Source organism: Bubalus bubalis, chromosome X (genome assembly GCF_019923935.1).
Source record: "Bubalus bubalis isolate 160015118507 breed Murrah chromosome X, NDDB_SH_1, whole genome shotgun sequence".
NCBI classification, from domain to species: Eukaryota; Metazoa; Chordata; class Mammalia; order Artiodactyla; family Bovidae; genus Bubalus; species Bubalus bubalis.
The window spans coordinates 60,147,597-60,172,056 of record NC_059181.1 but is presented as its reverse complement, the minus strand read 5'-3'; the positions used below and the strand labels follow the sequence as shown (position 1 = coordinate 60,172,056).

Here is a 24,460-nt window from a genome sequence, read left to right as displayed (position 1 = left end):
AGTAGAAAAGAATGGATTTATTATTTTGCCAGGCAAAGGGGACACAGCAGGTTCCTGCCTCAAAAAAACTGCCTGTCACAACCCCAGAGGATTTGATAAAGGGTTTTATAACAAGGGTTTTATAACATGGGCTTCCCTGGTGGCTCAGAGGTTAAAGCGTCTGCCTGGAAGGCAGGAGACCCAGGTTCAATCCCTGGGTCGGGAAGATCCCCTGGAGAAGGAAATGGCAACCCACTCCAGTACTCTTGCCTGGAGAATCCCAGGGACAGAGGAGCCAGGTAGGCTACAGTCCATGGGGTAGCAAAGAGTTGCACAGGACTGAGTGACTTCACTTTCACTTTATAACAATGGTTCAAGGATAAGGTCTCTGGCAAGATTAGGGTATGACCAGAGCTTGTGCTCCTTTAATCTTATCTCAGGTGGTTGGTCTTCTAATCTTTTTGTTTTGTTTTCTCTTTCTTTTTTGAATTATGAAATTATGATAACACATTTACAGAAGACTTAGAAAATACAGAACAAAGTTACATATAGTTCCACTATATATTACAATTATTTTTTCAGTAGATAAATTAAGATTTTTAGTTGGAGTTTCAATATCAAACTCTTAACATTAATAGAATAAATATACAGAGGAGTAGAAGGATATAGAAGACCTGAAAAGCACCATGAACCAATTCAACATAATTAAGATTTATACAGTTTTCACACAACGGTAGAATAAAATTCTATTCCAAAATGGCAACCCACTCCAGTGTTCTTGCCTGGAGAATCCCAGGGATGGTGGAGCCTGGTGGTCTGCCGTCTATGGGGTTGCACAGAATCAGACACAACTGAAGCAACTTAGCAGCAGCAGCAAGTTCCCATAGATTGTAAACTAGGACTGTAAAGGCCTAATCTTGATGAGCTTCTCTGGTCTCTTTAATCTTGTCTCAGGTAGTTACTTGGCTGATCCTCACTTGATTAGCAATTGTTCAAATCTTCCCTTTGGATGCAAGGAAAGTCATGAAGGCTGGAGTTTGTCTTCAAGTAATGGGTGACTGTGGTCCACTGGAGAAGGGAATGGCAAACCACTTCAGTATTCTTGCCTTGAGAACCCCATGAACAGTATGAAAAGGCAAAATGATAGGATACTGAAAGAGAAACTCCCCAGGTCAGTAGGTGCCCAATATGCCACTGGAGATCAGTGGAGAAATAACTCCAGAAAGAATGAAGGGATGGAGCCAAAGCAAAAAGAATACCCAGTTGTGGAAGTGACTGGTGATAGAAGCAAGGTCCAATGCTGTAAAGAGCAATATTGCATAGGAACCTGGAATGTCAGGTCCATGAATCAAGGCAAACTGGAAGTGGTCAAACAAGAGATGGCAAGAGTGAATATCGACATTCTAGGAATCAGCGAACTCAAATGGACTGGAATGGGTGAATTTAACTCAGATGACCATTATAGCTACTACTGCGGGCAGGAATCCCTCAGAAGAAATGGAGTAGCCATCATCGTCAACAAAAGAGTCTGAAATGCAGTACTTGGATGCAATCTCAAAAACGACAGAATGATCTCTGTTTGTTTCCAAGGCAAACCATTCAATATCCCAGTAATCCAAGTCTATGCCCCAACCAGTAATGCTGAAGAAGCTGAACTGTTCTATGAAGACCTACAAGACCTTTTAGAACTAACACCCTCAAAAGATGTCCTTTTCATTATAGGGGACTGGAATGCCAAAGTAGGAAGTCAAGAAACACCTGGAGTAACAGGCAAATTTGGCCTTGGAATACAGAATGAAGCAGGGCAAAGACTAATAGAGTTTTGGCAAGAAAATGCACTGGTCATAGCAAACACCCTCTTCCAACAACACAAGAGAAGACTGTACACATGAACATCACCAGATGGCCAACACTGAAATCAGATTGAGTATATTCTTTGCAGCCAAAGATGGAGAAGCTCTGTACAGTCAACAAAAACAAGACCAGGAGCTTACTGTGGCTCAGATCATGAGCTCCTTATTGCCAAATTCAGCCTTAAATTGAAAAGTAGGGAAAACCACTAGACCATTCAGGTATGACCTAAATCAAATCCCTTATGATTATACAGTGGAAGTGAGAAATAGATTTAAAGTACTAGATCTGATAGATAGAGTGCCTGATGATCTATGGACTGAGGTTCGTGACATTGTACAGGAGACAGGGATCAAGACCATCCCCAAGGAAAATAAATGCAAAAAAGCAAAAGGGCTGTCTGAGGAGGCCTTACAAATAGCTGTGAAAAGAAGAGAAGCGAAAAGCAAAGGAGAAAAGGAAAAATATAAGCATCTGAATGCAGAGTTCCAAGGAAGAGCAAGGAGAGATAAGAAAGCCTTCCTCAGCAATCAATAAAAAGAAATAAAGGAAAACAATAGACTGGGAAAGACTAGAAATCTCTTCAAGAAAATTAGAAATACCAAGGGAACATTTCATGCAAAAATGGGCTTGATAAAGGACAGAAATGGTAAGGACCTAACAGAAGCAAAAGATATTAAGAAGAGGTGGCAAGAATACACAGAAGAACTGTACAAAAAAGATCTTCATGACCCAGATAATCACGATGGTGTGATCACTGACCTAGAGCCAGACATCCTGGAATATGAAGTCAAGTGGGCCTTAGGAAGCATAACTATGAACAAAACTAGTGGAGGTGATGGAATTCCAGTTGAGCTATTTCAAATCCTGAAAGATGATGCTGTGAAAGTTCTGCACTCAATATGCCAGCAAATTTGGAAAACACAGCAGTGGCCACAGGACTGGAAAAGGTCAGTTTTTATTCCAATCCCAAAGAAAGGCAATCCCAAAGAATGCTCAAACTACTGCACAATTGCACTCATCTCACACACTAGTAAAGTGATGCTCAAAATTCTCCAAGCCAGGCTTCAGCAATATGTGAACCGTGAACTTCCAGTTGTTCAAGCTGGTTTTGGAAAAGGCAGAGGAACCAGAGACCAAATTGCCAATATCTGCTGGATCATGGAAAAAGCAAGAGAGTTCCAGAGAAACATCTGTTTCTGCTTTATTGACTATGCCAAAGCCTTTGACTGTGTGGATCACAATAAACTGTGGAAAATTCTTCAAGAGATGGGAATACCAGACCACCTGACCTGGTTCTTGAGAAATTTGTATGCAGGTCAGGAAGCACCAGTTAGAACTGGACATGGAACAACAGACTGGTTCCAAATAGGAAAAGGAGTACGTCAAGGCTGTATATTGTCACCCTGCTTCTTAAACTTATATGCAGAGTACATCATGAGAAATGCTGGGCTGAAAGAAGCACAAGCTGCAATCAAGATTGCCAGGAGAAATATCAGTAACGTCAGATATGCAGATGACACCACCCTTATGGCAGAAACTGAAGAGGAACTAAAAAGCCTCTTGATGAAAGTGAAAGAGGAGAGTGAAAAAGTTGGCTTAAAACTCAACATTCAGAAAACGAAGATCATGGCATCTGGTCCCATCATTTCATGGGAAATAGATGGGGAAACAGTGGAAACAGTGTCAGACTTTATTTTTTGGGGCTCCAAAATCACTGCAGATGGCGATTGCAGCCATGAAATTAAAAGATGCTTACTCCTTGGAAGAAAAGTTATGACTGACCTAGATGGCATATTGAAAAGCAGAGACATTACTTTGCCAACAAAGGTCCGTCTAGTCAAGGCTCTGGTTTTTCCAGTGGTCATATATGGATGTGACAGTTGGACTGTGAAGAAAGCTGAGCGCCGAAGAATTGATGCTTTTGAACTGTGGTGTTGGAGAAGACTCTTGAGAGTCCCTTGGCCTGCAAGGAGATCCAACCAGTCCATCTGCAGGAGATCGGCCCTGGAATTTCTTTGGAAGGAATGATGCTAATGCTGAAACTCCAGTACTTTGGCCACCTTATGAGAAGAGTTGACTCATTGGAAAAGACTCTGATGCTGGGAAGGGTTGGCGAAAGGAGGAGAAGGGAACAACAGAGGATGAGATGGATGGATGGCATCACTGACTCGATGGACGTTAAGTTAAGTATAAGTGAACTCCGGGCGTTGTTGATGGACAGGGAGGCCTGGCGTGCTGCGATTCATGGGGTCGCAAAGAGTCAGACGTGACTGGGTGACTGAACTGAACTGAATGGGTGACAAAAAAGGCCTCCATGCCTGGAAGCCCCACAGGGTCCTGCTTGATTTCAGGGACTTCTCACTTAGTAACATACACTGACTCAATCTCACTCATTTAAAAACTATATTATTCAAGGCTTCAGGTATATGCAATATTTAATACTGATATGATATTGTTGAGTATTTAATATTCAAACATAAGAAACAGGAGGATAGTAAAAGGAACTCTCTCATATGCCTACTACCCAGATGCAACAATTATCAACATGTAACAAATCTTGTTTCATTTATATCCCTATTATTTATTATTTTCCCCTCCTCTATTTTATTTTTAAGGAAGTCTAAGGCATTATATTATTTTATCCATAAATATTTCAGTATGTATATTTAAAATTAAAATTCTTTGTACTTATAAATGCAATATAATTTATCATATCTGAAAATAAATTTTTAACAATTACTTAATATTAATAACTATTCTGTGATCAATTTTCCAGTAGTCTCAAATTTGTCATATGTTTTTTCTTTGAATCAGGATCCAAATAGCATCCACACATAGAAATCTTTTCTAATATTTTTTTAATTCTCTTAATCTCTAGCAGAAATCAGCAAAATGTTTTCTGGAAAGGATTATATAATGTATATTGAAGGTTTTGTGAGGTATATGGACTTCATCCAAGCTACTTAGTTCTACCATTGTAATATAAAACAGCCATTAAAATATGTGGATGAATACGCATAACAATTCTCCAGTAAAACTTAATCTACAAAAACAGATTGGATTTGGCTGAAGGGCCACACTTTGGTGATTCCTTATCTATAGCAGTAGTTCTCAACCTTTTTTGTGTATCAGAATCATTTGTGTGTGTGTTAGTCACTTAGTCTGCTTCCAACCCCATGAACTCGAGCCTGCCAGGCTTATCTGTCCAGCCATTGCCTTCTCCATCCAGCCGTTGCCTTCTCCAGAGTATCTTCCCAAGCCAGGGCTTAAACCCTGGTCTCTTGAACTGCAGGCAGATTCTTTACCATCTGAGCCACCAAGGAAACCCATCAGAATCACTTGGAGGGCTAATAAAGAACACAGAGGCCAAGATTTAATGGGATAGAGTCTCCATGATTTTTTGTCATGTTCCTAATCTATAAGTTCCTTCATTTTAATGAAATTATTTATTTATTTTTGGCTGTGCTGGGTCTTTTTTGCTACACGCAGTCTTTCACTAGTTGCGGCAAATGGGGGGCTTCTCTCTAGTCACAGTACATGAACTTCTCATTGTGGTGGCTTCTCATCACAGAACACAAGCTCCAGAATGAATGGCTTTCTGTAGTTGTGCAGCATGTGAAATCTTCCTGGACTAAGAAATGAACCCTGCACATATGTCCTCTGCATTGGCAGATTCTTTACTGCTGTGTTTCAAGAGAGTGAGTTGTGAGTGGATGGTCCTGTCCCACGCCTCAGGCAAGTCCCTGAGATGGCCACCAAGTGTGGATTCTTGGCGTTGCACAGGAAAGAATCAAGAGCGAGCCATAATAAAGAAAAAGAAAGTTTATTCAGGGAGATACACACTCCATAGATCCATAGACAGAGTGTGGGCCATCTTAGAAGGCAAGAGGCAAGAGAGAGAAAGCACAGGGTTGACAGTTCTTATAGGACTGGGTAATTTATAGGCTAATGAGTGGGAGGATTATTCCAGCTATTTTGGGGAGGAGGTGGGGACATCTGGGAGTTGGGCTCTGCCCATTTTTTGAACTTTCATGGTCAGCCTCAGGACTGTCATGGCGCCTGTGGTGTGTCATTTAGCTTGCTAGTGTATTACAATGGGCCTTCCCAGGTTGTTCAGTGGTAACGAATATGCCTGCCAATGAAGTAGATGTGGGTTCAATCCCAGGGTCAGGTTTGATCCCTGGAGGAGGAAATGGTAACCCATATCAGTTTTCTTGCCTGAAAAATCCCATGGACAGAGGAGCCTGGTAGACTACAGTCCATAGGCTCACAAAGAGTCAGACATGACTCAGTGACTGAGCACACATGTATTACAATGAGCATATACTAAAGCTCATGAGTTTGGGTAAACTCCGGGAGTTGGTGATAGACAGGGAGGCCTGGCATGCTGCGATTCATGGGGTCACAAAGAGTCGGACACGATTGAGCAACTGAATTGAACTGAAATGATACTAAGGCTCAAGTTTTAGTGGAGGTTGACTTCCAACCATCTTGGACATACTTGGTTCCAGCCAGTCTGCAGTGTCTTTGGGCCACGTCATTCCTTCCTGCCCCATTCCTGTCTCCACTGGACCACTTTTGTTGTTGAGTCACTAAGTGGTGTCCAACTTTTTTGTGAACCCATGGATTTTAGCTATCCAGGTTTCTCTGTCCATGGAATTCTCCAGGCAAAAATACTGGGGGGGGGGGTTCCCATTTCTTTCTCCAGGGGATCTTCATGACTCAGGGATCAAACTGGAGTTTCCTCCATTGCCAGGAGAATTGTTTACAAGAAGGCAATGGCAAGCCACTCCAGTACTCTTGCCTGGAAAAATCCCATGGACAGAGGAGCCTGGTGGGCTGCAGTCCATTGGGTCGCTAAGAGTTGGACACAACTGAGCGACTTCACTTTCACTTTTCACTTTCATACATTGGAGAAGGCAATGGCAACCCACTCCGGTGTTCTTGCCTGGAAAATCCCAGGGACGGAGGAGCCTGGTGGGCTGCCATCTATGGGGTCGCACAGAGTCAGACACAACTGATGTGACTTAGCAGCAGCAGCAGCAAGCCACCAAGGAAACCCTCAGTTCAGTTCAGTACAGTCACTCAGTTGTGTCCGACTCTTTGTGACCCTATGAACTCAGCATGGCATGCCTCCCTGTCTATCACCAACTCCCAGAGTCCACCCAAACCCATGTCTATTGAGTCGGTAATGCCATCCAGCCATCTTATCCTCTGTTGTCCCCTTCTCCTCCTGGCCTCAATCTTTCCCAGGATCAGTTCAGTTCAGTTCAGTTCAATGGCTCAGTCGTGTCTGGCTTTTTGCGACCCCATGAATTGCAGCACGCCAGACCTCCCTGTCCATCATCAACTCCCTGAGTTCACACAAACTTATGTCCACCAGGTCAGTGATGCCATCCAACCATCTCATCCTCTGTCATCCCCTTCTCCTCCTGCCCCCAATCCCTCCCAGTATCAGAGTCTTTTCCAATGAGTCAACTCTTTGCATGAGGTGCCCGAAGTACTGGAGTTTCAGCTTTAGCATCAGTCCTTCCAAAGAACACCCAGGACTGATCTCTTTTAGAACGGACTGGTTGGATTTCCTTGCAGTCCAAGGGACTCTCAAGAGTCTTCTCCAACACCACAGTTCAAAAGCATCAATTCTTCGGTGCTCAGCTTTCTTCACAGTCCAACTCTCACATCCGTACATGACCACAGGAAAAACCATAGCCTTGACTAGATGGACCTCTGTTGGCAAAGTAATGTCTCTGCTTTTGAATATGCTACTAGGTTGGCCATAACTTTCCTTCCAAGGAGTAAGCGTCTTTTAATTTCATGGCTGCAATCACCATCTGCAGTGATTTTGGAGCACCCAAAAATAAAGTCTGACACTGTTTCCACTCTTTCCCCATCTATCTGCCATGAAGTGATGGGATCAGATACCATGATCTTAGTTTTCTGAATGTTGAGCTTTAAGCCAACTTTTTCACTCTCCCCTTTCACTTCCATTAAGACTCTTTTTAGTTTCTCTTCACTTCCCAGCATCAGGGTCTTTTCAAATGAGTCAGCTGAAGAGCATCAGGTGGCCAAAGTATTGGAGTTTCAGCTTCAACATCAATCCTTCCAATGAACACCCAGGACTGATCTCCTTTAGGATGGACTGGTTGGATCTCCTTGCAGTCCAAGGGACTCTCAAGAGTCTTCTCCAACACCACAGTTCAAAAGCATCAATTCTTCGGCACTCGGCTTTCTTTATAATCCAACTCTCACATCCATACATGACCACGGGAAAAACCATAGCCTTGACTAGACGGACCTTTGTTGACAAAGTAATATCTCTACTTTTTAATATGCTGTCTAGGTTGGTCATAACTTTCCTTCTAAGGAGTAAGTGTCTTTTAATTTCATGGCTGCAATTGCCATCTGCAGTGATTTTAGAGCCCAGATAAATAAAGTCAGCCACTGTTTGCACTGTTTCCCCATCTATTTGCCATCAAGTGATGGGACCACATGCCGTGATCTTAGTTTTCTGAATGTTGAGCTGTAAGCCAACTTTTTCACTCTCCTCTTTCACCTTAATCAAGAGGCTCTTTAGTTCTTCACTTTCTTCCATAAGAGTGGTATCATCTGCATATCTGAGGTTATTAATATTTCTCCCGGCAATCTTGATTCCAGCTTGTGCTTCCTCTAGCCCAGTGTTTCTCATGATGTACTCTGCATATAAGTTTAATAAGCAGGGTGACAATATACAGCCTTGACTTACTCCTTTTCCTATTTGGAACCAGTCTGTTACTCCATGTCCAGTTCTAAATGTTGCTTCCTAACCTGCAAACATATTTCTCAGGAGACAGGTCAGGTGGTCTGGTATTCCCATCTCTTTCAGAATTTTCCACAGTTTATTGTGATCCACACAGTCAAAGGCTTTGGCATAGCCAATAAAGCAGAAATAGATGTTCTTCTGGAATTCTCTTGCTTTTTTGATGATCCAGTGGATGTTGGCAATTTAAATCTCTGGTTCCACTGCCTTTTCTAAAACCAGCTTGAACAGCCAGAAGTTCATGGTTCTTGTATTTTTGAAGCCTGGCTTGGAGAGTTTTAAGCATCACTTTACTAGCGTGTGAGATGAGTGCAATTGTGCAGTAGTTTGAGCATTCTTTGGGATTGCCTTTCTTCGGGATTGGAGTGAAAACTGACCTTTTCCAGTCCTGTGGCCTCTGCTGAGTTTTCCATATCTGCTGGCATATTGAGTACAGCACTTTCACAGCATCATCTTTCAGGATTTGAAATAGCTCAACTAGAATTCCATCACCTCCACTAGCTTTGTCCATAGTCATGCTTCCTAAGGCCCACTTGACTTCACATTCCAAGATGTTTGGCTCTAGGTGAGTGACCACATCATCGTGATTTCTGTGTCCTGAAGATCTTTTATGTACAGTCGTTCTGTGTATTCTTGCCACCTCTTCTTAATATCTTCTGCTTCTGTTAGCTACCTATCATTTCTGTCCTTTATTGAGCCTATCAGAAGTACTATTAGTTCCTTCTTCATCTTTTTCTTTTTTCTTATAATTTATTTGTTAAAGAATGCATGTAATTTGTTCTTTAAAGTTTATCATAGTTGAACCTATGGTAAACTTTTAAAGCTGAAACTCCAGTACTTTGGCTACCTCATGTGAAGAGTTGACTCATTGGAAAAGACTCTGATGCTGGGAGGGATTGGGGGCAAGAGGAGAAGGGGACGACAGAGGATGAGATGGCTGGATGGCATCACTGACTCGATGGACCTGAGTCTGAGTGAACTCCGGGAGTTGGTGATGGACAGGGAGGCCTGGCGTGCTGCGATTCATGGGATCGCAGAGAGTCGGACACGACTGAGCGACTGATCTGATCTGATCTGATCTGATAGTTGAATCAAAAGGCTTGCTCTGATTCAAGTTCTTTTTATTTGTTTTTTGAGCGATTTGAGTTTTTGTTTGGTTTTTGTTGTTGTTGTTATTTTGGATTTTCTTTGAGAGGGTGTTTTGAGTAGGGAGGGCAAATATACTTAATAAATGGTTCTGTGTTCTTCCAACAGTAGACACATAATGTGTGACTGTCTTTTTTTCTAATTATCTTCCAGAGAGGATGCTCATAGAGTCACTGAATGGCAAAGCCAAAAGGCTTTTTAGATTACACAATAATCTTCTTATTTTAGAGGTGAAGGAACAGATACCTAGGGATGCAAAATTAAATGCCCAAAGTCATATAACACATTATTGATGGAACCAGTTTAATGAACTTATTTAGGTTTTGCTTTTATTTTTTCATATTTGTTGAGGTATAATTGACAAATAAAAGTTGTATAATTTATGTTGTATAACTTATATACCATAGTGACATTTGGTATATGTATATTTTGTGAAATAATTGCCATAATAAATCTAATTAGATGCCAGTTTGATCCCTGGCTGGTGAGGATCCCCTGGAGAAAGAAATGGCCACCCACTCCAGTATTCTTGCCTGGGAAATTCCATGGACAGAACAGCCTGGCAGGCTATAATCCATGGGGTCGCAGAAGAGTTGGACACAACTCAGTGACTAAATAACAACATCACCTCATATAGTTACCATTTTCTTTCTTCCTCCCTTTCTTCCATTCTCCCTTCCTCCCTTCTTCTTTTCTTTCTTTTTAATAAGAACACTTATGATATACCTGTTAGTAAATTTCAAGAGCAAAATAAAATATTGTTAACTGCATTCATATTGATATATATTAGATCTCCAAACTTACTCATCTTATGTACCTGAAACTTTGTACCTCTTGACCAATATCGCCCCATTTTTCCACCACACTTCTCAGTGCCTGGCAACTACCATTCCACTCTCTGTGTCCAGCTTATTTCACTTAACATAATGTCCTCCATGTTGATCCATGTTGTTGCAAATGGCAGGATTTCCTTCTTTTTAAAGGTGCATTAATAATCCATTTTATGTATATCCTTATCTGTTTGTCCATCTAAAGACACAGCCTATTGTGACTAATGCAGTGAACATAGGAATACAGATATTCTCTTTGAGATTTTGATTTCATTTCCTTTGGATATGTACCTAAAACTGGGATTGCTGGATAATAATGTAGTAATTTTGATTAGATGGTTTAAATCAGAGGTTATAAATTAAAATGTCTATAAAAACAAAACTTATAACCTCCTATCTAAACCATCCAATCAAAATTATTTTTTCCTAAACTGGGGGCTTCTTAAGTGCTGTGATTAGTCACTCAGTCATGTCCAACTCTTTGCAACCCCATGGACTGTAGCCCACCAGGCACTTCTGTCCATGGGAATTCTCCAGGTAGGAATACTGAAATGGGTTGCCATGTCTTCCTCCAGGGTATCTTCCCAAACTAGAATCAAACCCAGGTCTCTTGCATTACAGGCAGATTCTTTATTGTCTGAGCCACCAGGGAAGCCCTTCTTATAACCTCCCTATAATACCTGTTTCTTTGTTTTAAATTTGATGTTCACAAAGTTGTACCCATTTTCTCTAGTTTAAGTGAACTAGAGAATTTAAGATTTCTTTGCTCTCAATTCATGCTACCAACTCCTACCTAATTCACTACTCATGATGCCCTTATTTTTGGTTTCATTCATCTTATTAACCAAAAATTATGCCTCTTAATGGTTTTCAAAATGTATAATAAAAGGAGAGACATCAAATGGAAAGAAATCTCCCCAGAGAATAGAATAACTTTCAAATCCCATAAGAAGACCAAGAAGGAAAAGAATGTCCTAAATGAAATACCAAGAACATACATCAGAGAAATATAAGGTAGCTGCAATCCACTCCAGTATTCTTGCCTGGAAAATCCCATAGACAGTGGAGCCTGGCAGGCTACAGTCCATGGGGTTGCAAGAGTCAGACACGACTTAATGCACTGTCTCACCTGTCTTAGCTTAAAGAGGATCCCATCAAGGCTGATTTCTTGACAGGAACTAGATACTAGATAAGGAGGCAGTGGGATGCAATGAGATGACTGTAAGACTTGGAGCCCAACAGATATGGGTTTGAATCCCTGTATTGCCATATAGTCACAAATTGACCTTGACTAAGTGCTTTTCCCTCTGTGAAACTAGGCTTCAGAGATAAAATACTATGCCTTTTGGAGTTATGGGATTAGGTGAACTGCATATTCAACCAAAGTAATTTTCTTTCAAAACTCTAAGGAGATAAGCATTCATACATGTTGGAGGCTGTTGTCTCACTAGTGTCCTTGATTTGTTACTAGTGGTTTAGCCATTCTGGATCCTTTGGTGGCAGCATGGAGTTGCTTTTCTGTTTTAACATCTAAACTGTTCTGTCACTAAAGAATAAGGGTTAATTAATTGTGTAAGTATTTAAGGTTAAAAGGGATCCATCACCAGTCCAGCAATATCAAAGGCCAGTGAATAGTTACTGTTCATTATCGTCTGAATGGTACCCAGCCTTTGTCATGTGATTAACAGATTTCATTAGGATTTGTTTAAGGATTCAGTACCTGTCAATTACCTACTCAGTGACTAGAGCCTGCCTCTTGATGCCAGTGAGTCTTTCAAGGGCCTTCATCTGGACAGGATTTTCAGTTTGGTTTTCAGTGAGCTGTTCCACTCCCTCATTCCCTCAACTCACACCCAAAGTAACCAAGGGCCGAACAGCTTTTACTTGGCTGCCTGAATACATGAAAGAGCACTAGAATCTCTCAGTTCTATTAAAATAATTATTAGTATCTGCTCTGTGTGAGGCACACACACACTTGGAAGTTATTTACCAACTAGTAGGAAAGGCAGATAGGAAACAGAAAATTGCAACATGCTCGACTTACCAATGGTGTCAATCAAGATGAGGACAGTGGGCTAAGAGAGCCCTGAAGAAAATGTCACCTAAAGTGAATCTCAAAGGATAAATAGACATTCTTTGGATACAGGAGGATGGAGACATTAGAAACAGAGGAAATAGCATGAAGCAAAGATATGGAGATCTGAAACAGCATAATATAGCCAGAAAACCTTATCTAGGCAGTGTAGTGTATGTGTCAACATTTTAGGATTCAGTAAATTAAAATGGACAGGGAGGGGTAAATTTAATTCAGATGACCATTATGTCTACTATTTGGGGGCAAGAATCCCTTAGAAGAAATGGAGTAGCCCTCATAGTCAACAAAAGAGTCCAAAATGCAGTATTTGAGTGCATTCTCTAAAATGACAGAATGATCTTGGTACATTTCCAAGGCAAACCATTCAACATCACAGTAATCTAAGTGTATGCCCCAACCACTAATGCCGAAGAAATAGAGGTTGAATGGTTCTATGAAGACCTACAAGACCTTCCAGAACTAACACCAAAAAAGGATTTTCTTTTCAGCATAGGGGACTGGAATGCAAAAGTATGGAGTCAAGAGATACCTAAAGCAACAGACAAGTTTGGCTTGGAGTACAAAATGAAGTAGGGCAGAGGCTAACAGAGTTTTGCCAAGAGAACGCACTGATCATAGCAAATACCCTCTTCCAACAACACAAGAGACAACTCTACACATGGACATCACCAGATAATCAATACTGAAATCAGATTGATTATGTTCCTTGCAGCCAAATTTGGAGAAGCTCTATACAGTCAACAAAAACAAGACCTGGGGCTGACTGTGGCTCAGATCATGAACTCCTTATTGAAAACTTCAAACTAAAATTGAAGAAAGTAGGGAAAACCACTAGACCATTCAGGTATGACCTAAACAAAATCCCTTATGATTATACAGTGGAAGTGACAAATAGATTCAAGGGATTAGATCTGGTAGACAGAGTGCCTGAAGAAATATGGATGGAAGTTTGTAACAATGAACAAGAGGTGGTGACCAAAACCATCTCAAAGAAAAATAAATGCAACAAGACAAAATGGTTGTCTGAGGAGGCCTTACAAATAGCTGAGGAAAGAATAGAAGCAAAAGGCAAAGGCTAAAGGGAAAGATACACCCATCCGAATGCAGAGGTGCAGAAAATAGCAAGGAGAGAAAAGAAAGCCTTCTTAAATGATCAATGGAAGGAACTAGAGGAAAGCAATAAAATAGGAAAGACTAGCTATCTCTTCAACTAGCAAAGCAACTGGCAAAGCTAACGCTGCTGCTGCTGCTAAGTCGCTTCAGTCGTGTCTGACTCTGTGTGACCCCATAGACGGTAGCCCACCAGGCTCCTCTGTCCCTGGGATTCTCCAGGCAAGAATACTGGAGTGGGTTGTCATTTCCTTCTCCAATGCATGAAAATGAAAAGTGAAAGTGAAGTCGCTCAGTTGTGCCGGACTCTTAGTGACCCCATGGACTGCAGCCTACCAGGCTCCTCTTTCCATGGGATTTTCCAGGCAAGAGTACTGGAGTGGGTTGCCATTGCATACAGCATCATTTCATTCCTTTTTCAGTGATGTGTGGCATATTTCTTTTTTGCTACCAGTCTTTATAATATAATTTTATAAAGTAATATAAAATTTGTAACTCAGAATTTTATGAAGGAACGTGTTGACCTTAAGCATTTTAAAAGGTTACAAAAATAATGTACAGTAGTAATAAGAAATGAAGCATAACAGAGGTGTAGCAAGCATAAAACCACTGTTACCCTACTCCTCACATTTTATTTGTATGATTCTTAATATGTACTTTTTTTGTTATTAGACAGGATAGGTAGATTTTGATTAAATTGGTGGAAAAGGCCCAATAGGAGGCAAAAGCAAATTATATTTGACTCGAAAGATAGTTAACTGTATTTTTTATTGTTCTACTTATGCTTTATTTTGTGACTTCTATTAGTCTGTCTCCCCGTGTAAACTGTGATCTTCTCGATAGCAGAGACAAGGGTATATTCATTTTTTCTACAGTACTTTGCACATAGTAGACACTCATATGTTATTTGAACTGAATGCACAGTAGAAAGTGCCATGAACTGGATTTTTTTGCTCTGCTTTCTTGTTCAGCATTGTTGTGTTTTAACTCAGTGACCTGGGGCAAGCTGCTTCATCATTCTGTGTCTCAGTGCAGGTAATTCTCCAGGAAGGTCAGACACTGTGTCCCTTATGGCTCCTTCCAACTCTAAATTATTGTAATTTTATATGTAGGCTAGAAATTATTTCCATAATTGTTAACCTTTTTTTCATATTTATATAGTGCTTGTAATTTGAAAAAAATATATATATATATATATAAAACTAGTCTATCTCAGAGAAGGCAATGGCAACCCACTCCAGTACCCTTGCCTGGAAAATCCCATGGGCGGAGGAGCCTGGTAGGCTTCAGTCCATGGGGTCGCAAAGAGTCAGACACGATTGAGCGACGTCACTTTTACTTTTCACTTTCCTGCATTGGAGAAGGAAATGGCAACCCACCCCAGTGTTCTTGCCTGGAGAATCCCAGGGACGGGGGCGCCTGATGGGCTGCAGTCTATGGGGTTGCACAGAGTCGGACACGGCTGAAGTGACTTGACTTAACAGCAGCAGCAGCAGCAGCAGCAGCAGCGATCTCTTCAAGAAAATTAGAGATATCAAGGGAACATTTCATGCAGAGATGAGCACAATAAAGGACAGAAACTGCAAGGACCTAACAGAAGTGATTAAGAAGACATGACAAGAATACACAGAATAGCTATACAAAAAGAGGTCTTAATGATCTGGATTACCACAATGGTGTGGTCACTCACCTAGAGCCAGACATCCTAGTGTGTGAAGTCAAGTGGACCTTAGGAGGCATTACTATGAACAAAGCTAGTGGAGGTGATGGAATTCTAGCTGAGCAATTTCAAATCCTGAAAGTGATGCTGTTAAAGTGCTGCACTCAATATGCCAGCAAATTTGGAAAACTCAGCAGTGGCCACAGGCCTGGAAAAAGTAAGTTTTCTTTCCAATCCCAAAGAAAGGCAATGCCAAATAATGTTCAAACAACCTCACAGTTACACTCATTTCACATGCTAGGAAGGTAATGTTCAAAATCCTTCAAGCTAGGCTTCAGCAGTACATGAACCAAGAACTTCCAGATGTACAAGCTAGATTTAGAAAATGCAGAGTAACAGAGATCATATTGCCAAAAACTGTTGGATCATAGAAAAAGCAAGGGAATTCCAGAAAAACATCTTCTGCTTCATTAACTACTTGAAAACATTTGACTGTATGGATCACATCAAATTGTTTAAAATTCTTAAAGAGATGGGTATACTCTGGTATACCCACCTTACCTGCCTCTTGAGAAATTTGTATCCAGGTCAAGAAGCAAAAGTTAAAACTGGACATGGAACAATGGATTGGGTCATAACTGGAAAAGGAGTACATCAGGATGTATATTGGCATCCTGCTTATTTAATTTATATGCAGAATATATCATATGAAATGTGGTGCTGAATGAATCACAAACTGGAATCAAGATTGCTGGGATTAATATCAACAACCTCACATATGCAGATGATACCACCCTTATGGCAGAAAGTGAAGAGGAACTAAAGAGCCTCTAGATGAGGTTGAAAGAGGAGAGTGAAAAGGCTGGCTTAAAACTCAACATTCAGAAACTTATATCATGACACTTACTTCCATCACTTCATGGCAAATAAACGAGGAAAAATGGAAACAGCAGTGGGTTTTATTTTCTTGGTCTCCAAGATCACTGTGGATGGTGACTGCAGCCTTGAAATTAAGACACTTGCTCCCTGGAACAAAAGCTGTGACAAACCTAGACAGCATCTTAAAAAGCAGAGACATCACTTTGCCAACAAACATCCGTATAGTTCACACTATGGTTTTTCCATTAGTCATGTACAGATGTGACAATTGGACCATAAAGAAGGCTGAGTACTAAAGAACTGATGCTTTCAAACTGTGGTGCTGGAGAAGACTCTTGAGAGTCTTTTGGATGGCATGGATATCAAGCCAGTCAATCCTAAAGGAAATCAACCCTGAATATTCATTGAAAGGACTGATGCTGAAGCTGAAGCTCCAATACTTTGGCCACTGGAAGAGAGGAACTTACTCATTGATAAAGACCTTGATGCTGGGAAAAACTGAGGGCAGGAGGAAAAGCAGGCAACAGAGGATGAGATGATTGGTTGGCATCACTGATTCAATGAACATGAATCTAAGCAAATTCCAGGAGATAGTGAAGGACAGGGAAGCCAGACTTACTGCAGTCCACTGTAGCCTACCATAGACTGTAGCCTACAGGCTTCTCCATCCATGGGATTTTCCAGGCAAGAGTACTGGAGTGGGTGGCCATTTCCTTTCCCAGGGGATCTTCCCAACCCAGGTCTCCACATTGCAGGCAGACGCTTTACCCTCAGAGACACCAGGGAAGCCCAGTTACTACAGTCCATGGGGTCGCAAAGAGTCAAATACCACTTAGAGACTGAACAACAACAACATATGGGTGTTATATGTCTGCAATTTTTAGATGGAGCCTCCTGGAGAGGTCATTATAATAGTAGATCCTTCTAATTAAATGTTTCCAGGATACCTTTCTAACGCAATTTAGCTCTATTTATTTCACAACCCTCTGAGATGGATACTATTTTCACAAGTGGGAAAGCTTAAGCCCAGAGAGGTTAGGTCACCAACACGCACTGTTACACATCTAATGCGTGACAGTGTTGGGATTCAAACCCAGGTCAGCTTCAGAGCCCAGGCTGTGCATTGAGATTGGAAGTAGGTGTCAAGTTACTGAAGAGTTTAATTGCTACTTTAAGGACAATTGGCAGTGTCCTATAAGTAATAGGAAGCCACTAAAGGTAATTTAAATAAAGAATGTAATTAAGGACCAGAAAATTTTGGATTACAGGCCCTTCAGTAATCAAGCTAACTGATTAAGGCTTCAGCCAAATCTCATTCGTTGGACCTCTATTTTCTCATCTATAAAGTCAGGATAATTCAAAAGTGCTGTTCTTAAGGATCTCTTTTGATTCTTTGAGCTCTTTGCCTCTCTAGCTAGAGCTGAGCAAGAGACTAGATTCCTGACTGGTAAGAGTGGTAGGCACTTTCTCTATGTGCTTTTTCTTTATATATGCTTTATACATACTGTAACTCTTGCCCTGGAATGCCATCTTGCTTCTCACCTGTCTTTCCAAACACTAAAGCCATCTTCTTCGCTTCTTGTGACTTGTACAGTGCTACGAACTAAGTTAGCTATGTTTCACTTTGGCCCCTAATTAAACACTATCTTGTATTCTTTGTTAGTTGCTTCCTTTGTAATCTTTTCTTACCATTTATATTTTGGAACTCTCCTTTTCTTCTGCTTTGTAGCTTCTCTTACCCCCTAAAGCATCTAACACAGTTTTAGTTACAAGAGGGTCTTGGAAAAAATCTTGTTAATCATTTTCTTTCTCTTCTGGCAGTGTGTGTGAGCACAGCAAAGAGAATCTTATGACCCCCTCTAACATGGGGGTGATCTTTGGGCCCACTCTCATGAGAGCTCAGGAGGACACTGTGGCTGCCATGATGAACATCAAATTCCAGAATATTGTGGTGGAAATCCTAATTGAGCACTTTGTCAAGGTATGTATTTCCTGTCCTCACCATCATTCCTCCAAACATGTGACACTTTCCCCTAACCAATATTTAAAGCTGTATCTTCTGTCTGGCTCAAGTTACAATGGAAGGAAATTCCATATGATACAGTGACATTTAATAGCATTGCTGACCTTGTGAAATTCATTTATTCAACAAACATTGCTTGAGTATTCAACTATTTTGTTGTCAAGCTCCATGCAAGAATGTATAGAAGAAGAAAAATATCATTGTTCATACCTTTAAGGAATTAATAGTATAATATGGAAACAATTATGTAAACAAAGGAAAATGATAGGTGTAAAAATGGTATATGTACAATTAAACCATAAAGAAAGCAATATTTATGTTTATTTAAATCCCATCACATTCTGAAATAATTTAAGGTGTTATATTTTTACGGTATGTTAAATATGAGGTAGTATACATTATAATTAGGTCAAATCAAAACTGAAAAATAATGATACAGACAGAAAATAAACCCAAGGATGAAGCTAGACAAGAAATACTTATTGACAAGTCCTATACACTTGCAATGAATGACCCTACATTTGACTCTTAGCTTTCTAGCAGCCAGTACCCTCTTAGCAGAGCACAATTCAATAAAAAAGTTTCTTCATGGGGAGGGGACTGGTGATACAGTCCAGGTGGTATGTACAGTTCAAATCCAAGCTCTTAGGATAGGATACATTAGGTAAAATACATAGATTAAGCTGCTAAGACACCACAACAGCTTCAAGACATTTATTTCTTGGTTCTGTAACGGTTCAGCAAGTTGGTCCAGGCCTGATATGGTGATTTGACAAGGACTATAACCCAGGTTACTTCTTTGTTGTTCTGTCATCCCTAAGGTGCTGCTTCACCTACATGACCAAATATCTTCTACATTATATCAACTGGGAGGGATGAAAGAAAGTGGAGGATATAGCTGTTTCCTTTAAGGCAATGACCTGGAAGTCTCACATATCACTTTTGTTTACATACCATTTATCAGAACTTAATCTCATGGTCACATCTAGCTATAAGCTGCTGCTGCTAAGTCACTTCAGTCGTGTCCTACTCTGTGCCACCCCATGGACGGCAGCCCACCAGGCTCCCCCGTCCCTGGGATTCTCCAGGCAAGAACACTGGAGTGGGTTGCCATTTCCTTCTCCAGTGCATGAAAGTGATATGAAGTCGCTCAGTCATGTCCAACTCTTCACGACCCCATGGACTGCAGCCTACCAGGCTCCTCCGTCCATGGGATTTTCCAGGCAAGAGTACTGGAGTGGGTTGCCATTGTCTTCTCCACTAGCTATAAGAGAAGCATGGAAATTTAGTTTTTATTTGGGGCAGCCATGTGTCCAGCTAAGACTTTAGTTTTTTTTTACTAAAAGAAAGAGAGAATGGATTTTGGAGAACAATTGGTATTCTCTACCATATTATCTTTGTTACATTAAACAATGTAACTTCTCTGGTAGTCGTTTTTTTTTTTTTTTTCAGCTGAAATGTGAAGGTGATAATAAACACATGCTGTGTGATAGTTGTGCTTCCCAGGTGGCTCAACAGTAAAGAATCTACCTGCCAACGTGAAGCTGCAGGAGGCTCTGGTTCAATCGCTTAGTCAGGAAGATCCCCTGGAGGAGGAAATGGCAACCCACTCCAGTATCGTTGCCTGGGAAATATCATGAATGAGGAGACTGGCGCGCTACTGTTCATGGGGTAGCAAGAGTCAGACATGACTGAAGCAACTGAGCACACACCCACATGTGATAGTTACATGCCCCAAACTTAGCTAGTGACAAACCTGGAATTTAAATCCAAGTACCTGGCTCAGAGTTGAAGTATTTAATCACTATGCTGTACTGTCTCAGCAATCATTTTGGTACAGTTGTATTACTGAGTATTTACAGGGCACTTTGGGTTTATCAAAGATGGGTACTTGCAGAGAAGTACAACCTATATCAGTATTTAAAGTGGGAAAGAAAGGAAAATAGGGAAATGAAATTTTCAGGAGGTGGTCCAGCATGAACTAAGGCCCAAGGGCCTAAAATCCCTAACCATTTTATGTTATTGTATCATAAAATGGAAATAGGAGTGGCAGGAGATGTGATTGAAGGCAGACAGTGGCCATATCCTAAAAGGACTAGACTTTGACTCATTAAGGAGTTTGGAATGTTTGAAATAGTTCTTGCAAGTGATAGCTTATGATGAAAGATGTTGGAGTCTGATCTCCAAAGAAGAAGACTTGGCTTTGGGACCAGGGACCAGGCTTGATCACTCAAAAGCTTTTGTGTAGCAGATTTTTATTAAAGTGAAAAAGGGACAGAAAAAGCTTCTGACATAGACATCAGAAGGAGGGCAAAGAGTGCCCCCCTCGTTAGTCTTAGCAAGGGAGCTACTTTTTAATTGGTTATTACAATAAATCAAAAGAATGTCTCAAGGTTATAAAGATCTTACTAGACCCACTCCCACAACTTACATTTTAAGACGACAAGATTAGAACTAACAACAGAAAGATCTAACCAGACCCACTCCCATAATATACATTTTAAGATAACAGGATTAGTCAGAAGGTTTTCAAGAAGGGGAAACTGTTCTCAAGCAGGATACATTATTGTTATATAATCCTTAGTATAGAGTTTAAGCTGAGTTGTTTTGTGATGTAATTATCAGCTCTGGGCTTAAAGAAAAAAACATTTTATGTGACTAAGTAATGTAGAAAAATATGTTTGTCCTTTCCTCCTCTTTGAGAATTCCACACCCCTATCTCCTCCTTGAGAGCCCCAGACCCCTTTCTGCTCCTCGGGGACCCCAGACTTCTTATCAACTGGCCTAGAAATTGACTCTCTTACAAGCTTGGGAAAGCCTTGTTTCAAACTTAAGTAATATGATGAATAGACTTACATTTGGGATACTGTGTGGATGGGGCTATACTTCATACATGTAAGAAATACAGAATGAGAAAATTTTGGAGGGATGGAGAAAAAGCTCAATTTGGGCCATATTGTATTTGAGATTTCTGAAATATATCCAGAGATCAATATCTTAGAAGTAGTTGACTATGAATCCAAAGCAGGAATTGACAAACTTTTTTAAAATTAATTTATATTTTTATTGTAGGATAATTACCTTATAGAATTTTGTTGTTTTCTGTCAAACAAATAAAATTCCATTGGCAAAACTGGCAGCAGACCTGTGAGCTGTAATGTTCTGACTCATGGTATAAAGAGCAAATATCATTTATTGATTAACTGGTTTGGTTCATTCATTCAGAAAATATGTATTGAGTACCCACATTTGCAATGTGGAGAGCTGACTCATTTGAAAAGACCCTGATGCTGGGAAAGATTGAGGGCAGGAGGAGAAGGGGACGACAGAGGATGAGATGGTTGGATGGCATCACTGACTCGATGGACATGGGTTTGGGTGGACTCCAGGAGTTGGTGATGGACAGGGAGGCCTGGAGTGCTGTGGTTCATGGGGTCACAAAGAGTCAGACATGACTGAGTGACTGAACAGAACTGAACTGAACCCACATTTGCCAGGTATTGTTTTAGGCACTGGTGATACAACATTTATGTAAATTAGAAAAGCAGTGTCCATGTAAGTAAAATATATAGTATATTAAATGGTGATGAACATTAAGATGAACAGTAAAGCAGAGAAGGGGCATAGGAATGGTTGAGAGAAGTGATTTTCAAATTTTAAATACAGTGCCCAGGAAGACCTCATTGAGAAAATGACTTCTGAGAAGAGACCCACAAGAAATAAAGGAATAGTTCATTCAGGTATCAGTGGAGAAAGCAATCTAGGTTGAAGAAATGTTAAGTAGAAAATCTCTGAGGCAGAAATGTGCTTATCATGTTCATGGTACAAAAACGAAGCCAGATTGGCTAGAATGGATGAATCAAAAGAAGAAACAGAAGAATTTAGGTTCAGAGAGGAAATAGGGAGGGAGAGCTGAATAGATCCTATAGGGCCTTAGAAACCTTTGGAAGGAATTTGACTTTGCTATCTGAGTAGAATAAAATGAGGTTTTTGACTAGAGAAATGACATGATTTGACTTAATAGGAATATTTTGGATGCTTTGTGGATAATAGCTGTAGGGGAACAAGGGTAGAAGCAAGGAGACTGATTAGGAACCTGTTTCAATAATGAAATCAAGAAGTGGTTTGTACCTCAGATGATGGTTGTACAAACAGTGGAGATGGTGAGAAGTGGTTAGATTCTAAATAATTTCGAAGGCAGAGCTGTCAGGACTTGCTGACAAATCATATGTCGAATGTGGGAGACAGAGAGGAGTCATTGATAACTTCAAGGTTTTATATCTTAGCAACTGGAGGGATGAAGTTGCCATTTTACTATGATGGATAGGCTGAGGAAGGAGAAGACTTGGAAAAAAAAAGAGCACGAGTTCAGTTTGGGACAAGTTATGATAGATAGTCCTGAGAGACCTCTGAGGTAAGATAGGAGAACAGGATTAGGGACATACAGTTGGCCTTTTATAGCATAGAGGCAGTGGTTAAAACCATGCAAGTAAATAGTCTTGCCTAGGGAATACTTGAAGCAGGAGAATAAATGTTAGACCAAAGATTGAAACCTAGGGAATGCCAGTGTTTTAAGGGTCATTAGAAGAGACCACAAAATAAATTAAAAAAAAAAAAAGAATGTTCAGTTACAGGAGAATGAGGAGCTAGGGAGTCATAGACTCCTGGAAAGGAGATCGTTTTTGGAAGGAAGAGTGGACAGTGGTTTCCAGTTCCCAAGACATGTCATATAAGACAGGTACTGAAAGTATCTACTATTTTAAGTGTTTTTTAAAATTTTAAATATGAGCAATACATGGTAAAAATTTCCAACCATGAAGAAAGTGTAGAATAAAAGACAATTCCACCCTTTACCTATTCTCAACTCCTAGTTCCAATTGTCATTTCAATAATTTCTTCTTTGTCATTCTGTCAAACAAAAACAGTACATACACACACACACAAATGCATTAATATGCATACTTTATGCCTCTACTTGAAAAGGTTAAAAACACTAGACACCATATATGAAACCATCACAAAACAGAAACAGACTCATAGACTTAGAGAACAAATTTGTTAATAGGGGAGTAGAGTAAAGGGCAGGGATAAACTGGGAGTTTAAGACTGACAAGTACACACTACTATATTTAAAACAGATAACAACAAGGACCTACTGTATAGCACAGGGAACATTGCTCAATATTCTGTAATCTAAATGGGAAAAGTATTTTAAAAATAATAGATACATGAATATGTATAACTGAACCACCTGAAACTAACACGTTGTTAATCAAGTATGCTCCAATATAAAATTTAAAAAAAATTTAAAAATGAAGAATCTGAAATTTGAAGGGAATAAGGCACACCAGACCAGCTATGGATCTTGGGACCTGAGGAGCAATGGGGCCACCAGTCATCAGAGATTTGTTTTTGCCTCATGTTTCCCAGATTGAGTAGTATAGAAGCTGACAACCTAAGAACATCAATGGGTACAGTCGAAATGGTCCCAGCAAAAGCCTGTTCTCACTATCCAAGGGAACTGGAGAAAAACAGCCTAACAACAAAGAAAAAAATTTTTTATAATAACCCCTTCACACCAAAATGCCACCAAAAACTTGAGGCCTCACCCCCAGTCTCAGCAAAGGCTGAGTGGAAAGCCAGTCTGTAACAAGGCACCTCAACCAACCTCTTCCTGCTCCATGTGATTATCTCAAGGAGGCCCAGTTGGGAACCAGACTTCATCCTCACCCTCCCCCACTGTCTATAGTGTCAGAGGAGGCCTGCTAGAAATACAGGACATTATCACTCAGTGGTAATAAGTCTACCACACTGGTGTCAAAGGAAAGAAGACCATGTGGGGAAAAGTAATGGACACCCTTCTTTTCCAGCCAGAGTGGTATCAACAGGGCCTAGTTGTTGTTGTTCAGTCACTTAAGTTGTGTCTGACTCAGTGCCACTCCATGGACTGCAGCATGCCAGGCTTCCCTGTCCTTCACTATCTAAGAGAGTATACTCAAAACTCAGGTCTATTGAGTCAGTGACAATCCAACCATTTCATTCTCTGTAACTCCTTTCTCTTTCTGCCCTTAATCTTTCCCAGCATCAG

The 24,460-nt window shown here is 40.5% G+C and overlaps 1 protein-coding gene and 1 non-coding gene across 5 annotated transcripts in view; both read left to right on the top strand.

Annotated features, from left to right (window-relative positions):
• OPHN1 (oligophrenin 1) overlaps nucleotides 1-24,460 on the top strand; it is a 613,395-nt gene that overhangs the window by 471,588 nt on the left and 117,347 nt on the right. For all 4 annotated transcript variants that reach the window (XM_044937016.2, XM_044937015.2, XM_025276610.3 and 1 more), the window contains one exon: nucleotides 18,171-18,330. In XM_044937016.2, coding sequence (XP_044792951.1) covers nucleotides 18,171-18,330 — 160 coding nt within the window. The remainder of the gene's footprint in view (nucleotides 1-18,170; nucleotides 18,331-24,460) is intronic.
• On the top strand, nucleotides 134-205 carry TRNAF-GAA. Its single transcript has one exon. It is a non-coding gene; the product is annotated as a tRNA-Ser (tRNA).